The 6296-nt window shown below is 39.7% G+C and overlaps 1 protein-coding gene across 1 annotated transcript; it reads right to left on the bottom strand.

Moving 5' to 3' along the window:
- Positions 1-939: 939 nt before the first annotated feature.
- Positions 940-1929, bottom strand: LOC128513036 (trace amine-associated receptor 13c-like). Its single transcript, XM_053486644.1, has one exon. The coding sequence runs from the start codon at positions 1927-1929 to the stop codon at positions 940-942; it is 990 nt and encodes a 329-aa protein (XP_053342619.1).
- Positions 1930-6296: the final 4367 nt, after the last annotated feature.

The following is a 6296-nucleotide window of genomic DNA, read 5'->3' as shown; positions in this document are numbered from 1 at the left end:
TCCACCAAGTCACACAGCTGCCCTACCCTGCTTTCCTTCCTAAAGTCAGTGACTCTTTTACAGTTTGAGTAAAGTTTGAGAGTTGAAGACGATAGTACAGCTTAAAAATATTGTAATTATTATTCATGAGCGGCTTCATCGCATTACCTGGTGAATATCGACTATAGAAGTATGAAATACTGAGAAGATTTTTTTTTATGCATTTGGAAACTAATATCCTGCCTTATCCATGTGTTTATAACATCAAAATAATACAGAAGAGGTAAAAAAAAGCCAAGTACAGTGTGTTTTATATGACATAGATTTTTTACAGACATTTACTTTATATACATTATAACAGTAGTTTCCATATCAGCACACAAACTAAAACTAATGTTAATTAATGAAAGAACAGTTATTAGTGCATACTTCATTTGGAATATTTGCAATGGTATAATTAATGTAATGCATTCCCTAAACCTTATATAAAACATTATATATATATGAAAAGGTAATTTTTTTATCCTTGTGATTCTTCAGTTTGAGCTTAAAAATTGTTATTATATTGACAGAAGTAATCATTGGGTTTGAGAAAGGTGGTATATTACAAATATGCCACTCACCCTCCTCTTCTGCCCTATAAAACATCTACTTTCACCTGAAAATCTGTGTAACACTGTGCGATAATGAGACGTGTTTCTGTGATTGTATGTTATTCAGTAGATCAAAATATATATCGGCATAGAAAAAACTATTAATACTCCTGCTCATTTTTTGCACTTTATAACATTTTAACAGGAAAATTAAAGTTTTAACATATAAAATAAAACACATTTTTAAATATTCAACCTCTATACTTCTGGAGCTAATATTCTTTCACATTTTTAATATAACCTCAATATTTAGGCACACCATAATAAGAAGTTTTTATATATATATATATATATTATATATATAATTTTATGAAAGAACATTGATTAATGCAGAGTCTGTGTGAAATATTTGCAACGTTATAATTAATTTAATGCACCTCCTAAACCATGGGTAAAACAGACCATAAATAAAAGGATTAATGGTGGAGTTAAGGAAAAACAAGATTGACAATTTGTGAAATGTTTCTGTTTGTAATTTAATAACATTTCCTAATAAACTGTAAATATAATATGGAAGTAAACACACCAGAAACACACACACTAAAATGCCGAGGACTTTAGCTGCTTTTTTCTCAGATTTCATTGAGTGTGAGGTGATTTTCTGTGTTTTAGGTCGTGTGTGATTATTAAGCTCTCTGATAGCAGTGGCATGTTTCTTAGCAATCACAAAAACTCGAGTATACAATATGATTATGACAGAACATGGAAATATAAAGGAAAATACAAGATCAATTACAGACCAAACCTCATTTACAAAGAGATAGCACTCTCCAGGACACACTATAGAATTTGAGAAGTTTCCATTAAAATAAAGGAGTGCTATGGTATACACCAGCACTAGAAACCAAGTGAAAACAATTACAACACATGTGATTATCACAGACACAATGTTCATGTAGAGAAAGGGGTTTGAGAGAGCCAAATACCGGTCCACAGCAATCTGAGCAATAGTATAGGTTGATATTATGAGAAGACCACTAACCAGCCAGTACATGCTGCAGAAAACTCTCCCAAAAATCCAGCATGACTCAATAGTCCAGATTAACATTAGCGGCATTGCAAAAATGCCAACGAGGAAATCCGACACAGCCAGAGAGAGCACGAGTGTGTTTGTTGGTGTGTGAAGCTGCTTGAAATGAAAAACAGAGATGATGACAAGCATATTTCCACACACTGTTAGCAGAACCACAGCAGCTGAAAACAGATATAGTAAGAAATAAAGTGCAGGAGATTCAGATCTCTTTGGACAAGAGAAATGCTCACAGCGATCAGACTGGTTAAACACTTTCAGGTTCATGAGTACAGCATTTCTGTAATATCTACAAGATTTAAAAGTAAAACAGAAAATGTAAAAAGTCAGAGTTAAATGACTTACGGCTCATGCAGCTCTGGTCTTTTATACTTTAGAAGTTGATCACACCTCCCTAATTTGAATGACAGAATAATAACATATGAAAAAAAAGCCTAAACTAAATACACGCAGAATGTTTCTCCCCTCTTACAAGCTCGTGAACTAACTGATGGGACTCTTGTGATCCCTTTACTTTCTGTCATGGTGAATTTAGAATATTTAAAATTCATTACTAGTTAATAAAATATGCTCAACATATATATTGACCATTAGACAAAGGTAATTGACACCAGCGGGGGCACATGAGAGGAACAATTTGAAAGCGACATCAGAGAAGACAAAGTAGATGGAAGAAAAAATACTTTTTTTTGCAAAATGGGTAAGAGCATAGGTTTGGACTTGCCTCACCTGACTTGTTCTTAAAGCACCTTTTTGATGACTTAAGACTTTAATCAGTCAATAAATCAGTCTTCTGCCTCAACTTGAAACTTTCAGGTCTTACATTAGACATCAAAGATTATATGTATTGTCAGTCAGTTGTATAGTGGCCATTTATGGTCAATATCTTTGTGCAGGCAGTTGGAACAGGTACTTTTGGCAATCACTGTCTAGCAGCAGACAGACAGACCACTACAATTTTATTATCAGTCATCTCTCTCGCTTATTATCTAATATATAATAATATAATAGATATATCTGGACTGCGCATGCGCGAGCGTGCAGCAGCTTGGTGTGGTTGCTCTCGGAATTCTCGTGTGTTTTTACTTTTTATTATACTTTCCTTCTATTGTTTACTTATAACTTTATTTTGTATTTAACAAGTAAGGTTGCCCTTTCTAACCATGCGTTTTGAACGCGTTCTTGTTCTGAGTTATGCAATATTACTTACGTTTTCGGCGCTCCGGGTGATCACCACGCAACAGCAAGAAGCTGATTGCACTGAAGCTAATATTACACTTGACGGCTTCAGCGTGATACGGAGCGACAGGACAAGGAGAGAGAGCGGTAGGAGGAAAGGAGAGGGGTTGGCTGTTTTCATCAACAATGTGTGGTGTAACCCTGGTCATGTGACTGTTAAGGAGCGCGTTTGTAGTCTAGATATTAAACTGTTGGCTGTCGGACTTCGCCCTTATTATTTACCAAGAGAATTCTCCCATTTGATAATAACGGCTGTGTACATTCCTCCGTCCGCAAATGACACTGCCGTCTGTGATGTCATTTATTCTGTAACTGCCAAACTCCAGACACAACACCCTGATGCCTTTCTCCTGATCTCCGGTGATTTCAACCACACATCGCTGACCAAGACTATTCCCACTTTCACTCAATATGTGGATTGCCACTCTAGGGGGGAGAGGACACTAGACCTGCTGTATGCTAATGTTAAAGGTGCTTACAGTGCTGCAGCACTTCCCCCCCTGGGGAGGTCAGATCACAACCTGGTCCACCTCATGCCAACATACAAACCCGTTGTTCAGAGACAGCCTGCCATAGTGACGAGTGTAAGAAGGTGGTCAGAAGGAGCCACTGCTACATTACAGGATTGTTTCAAGGCTACGGACTGGGAGGTTCTCAGTGCATCATATGGCGAGGACATTGATGAAATGACGGACTGCATCACGGAGTACATTAACTTCTGTGTTGACACATGTGTACCGATGAGAGATATTCGCTGTTTCCCCAACAATAAACCCTGGGTCACCAAGGACATTAAAGCATGTTTAAATGCAAAAAAAAAAAATGCTTTTAGTTCTGGTGATAAGGAAGCAGTGAAGAAGGTTTAAAAAATGCTAACTGGTAAAATCAAGGAGGGAACAGAGTCATACAGCAGAAAACTGGAACAAAGGCTGAAACAGAACAACACGAGAGAGGTATGGAGGGGCATGAGGAACATCACTGGCTATAAGACAAGCGGCCAGGATATTGAGGGAAATGTGGAACGTGCAAACGACTTCAACACTTTCTTTAATAGATTTGATGTCCCTATGTCTCACACTTCTCCCAGCTTCAGCCCCAATCCACACTTTCCTGCTCTTATGTCCTCCCTTACAAAGAGAACAGTCACAGTCACTACTCCTGCACTCCCAACAATCAATATCTCAGTGGATCAGGTAAAACTTGGCCTCAGGAAGATCAGCCCTACAAAAGCTGTAGGTCCGGATAAGATCAATCCGAGAGTCCTGAAATCTTGTGCTCCCCAACTATGTGGTGTCCTCCAGTACCTCTTTAGCCTGAGCCTGTCTCTGCAGAAAGTCCCTGCACTGTGGAAAACATCATGCATTGTGCCGGTACCCAAAACACCACGTCCTTGGTGTCCCTACACTTCATCCCCTGGTAAAGTCCTCTTTGGACCCGCTTCAGTTTGCCTATCAGCCATTCATGGGAGTCGATGATGCCATAATACACCTGCTGCATCATACCTACTCTCACCTTGACAAGCCTAGGACCACCGTAAGGATGATGTTCTTTGACTTCTCCAGTGCCTTTAACACCATCCAACCGGCAGTACCGGGGGAGAAACTAATGAACATAAAGATTGACACCCGCTTGGTTTCGTGGATCATGGACTATCTGACCTGCCGTCCCCAGTATGTCCGACTACAGAACTGTGTGTCCGAGACTTTGATCTGTAGCACTGGAGCTCCCCAGGGGACTGTACTGTCTCCGTTTCTTTTCACCCTCTATACATCTGACTTTAGATATAACTCAGAGTCATGCCACCTGCAGAAGTTCTCTGACGACTCTGTGGTTGTTGGGTGTATAAAGGAGGGTGACACCTCGGAGTACCAGTCTGTAGTGGATGACTTCATTTCCTGGTGTGAGCGTAATCACCTACAACTGAACATCAGGAAAAGAAAGGAGATGGTTGTAGACTTTAGGAGAAGCAAGACCCCTGTGACTCCTATATCTGATAAGGGGGAGAAAGTGGACATGGTCTCTAAATACAAATATCTGAGAATCCATCTGCATAACAAACTTGACTGGTCACTCAACACAACGGCACTCTACAAAAAAGGACAGAGCCGGTTGTTCTTTCTTTGACGGCTCAGGTCTTTTAACATCTTTATCACCATTCTACGGATGTTCTATGAAACTGTTGTGGCGAGTGTCATTTTTTACGCTGTAGTCTACACTTTTAGCTGTAGTAGGCTGACGTTGAGGTGATTGGTTGCTTTACAACTTAGGGAGCCCTCATGTCTGTGTTTCCTTCTGTGTTTTAATGCCTGCTTGCACTCTGCACTAAATATACACTACTGTTTAAAAGTTTGGGGTCACTTGCAAATTTCTTTGTTTTTGTTTAGTGATTTATTTTCTACATTCTACAACAATACTGGGGATTTCAAAACTCCAAAATAACACATATGGAATTACGTAATTACGTAACAAGAACAAAAACAACAGTTAGTTGTTATTTTAAGACACAGAGGTCAGCCTTTTTGTAATAGTTCTTACGAAAACAGTATTGTCAAGCACCATAATGAAACTGGCTCTCATGAAGGCCATCTCAGGAGGGCGAGACCAAAACCTACCTCTGCCGCAGACGAGAAGTTAATTTAGATTTATCAGCCAGAAAAATGACCAATTAACAGCACCTCAGATTAGAATCGTTATAAAGTCTTTACAGAGCATACGTAACAGACACATCTCACCATTAACTGTTTAAAGGAGATTAATGCATTTTTGGATGCCTTCATCATTCCTTTACAATGTAGAAAGAAATAAAAATCAGGAACGATCATGGAGTTAAAAAGTGACCCCAAACTTTTGAACGGTAGTGTACATTCACCTTATACATTGTTTGACTGTGACCATACCTAACTGCCATCTCTTCATCTCTTTTGTTCTCTCCTCTTCTGCTCTCTCCTCTCTTTCTCTCCCTTTCTCCTTTTTCCTCTACCTATCTCTCTGTCGATCTATACATGTCGCTCCTGAGCTGCCAGTGATCCAGACTCCCTCTGCTCTCTGGACCTGTCTAACTCATCCTAGAGTCCTGCTTCTGGTTGGAGATCTTGTCACATGGATGCCCCGTGTGGTCTTCCTGGGATGCGTGTGGTGACTGGAGATGGTTCCACTTTTCCACAAAGATGGTCCTGTCCTTGATGGATGCAGACAGCTGTTCTCTGAGGACCTGTGACTTCAGTCGCTGTTATACTGAACTTCCAGTCTTACATAGTATTATGCAGATCAATCCCTGCTATCCGTTTTCTCCCAAATGAGGATTGGTTCCCTGTTGAGTCTGGTTCCTCTCAAGGTTTCTTCCTATTACCATCTCAGGGAGTTTTTCCTTGCCACTGTCACCGTCGTTTTCGGCT

This window comes from Clarias gariepinus, chromosome 2 (assembly GCF_024256425.1).
Source record: "Clarias gariepinus isolate MV-2021 ecotype Netherlands chromosome 2, CGAR_prim_01v2, whole genome shotgun sequence".
Taxonomy (NCBI): Eukaryota; Metazoa; Chordata; class Actinopteri; order Siluriformes; family Clariidae; genus Clarias; species Clarias gariepinus.
This window is presented reverse-complemented; position numbering and strand designations above follow the sequence as displayed.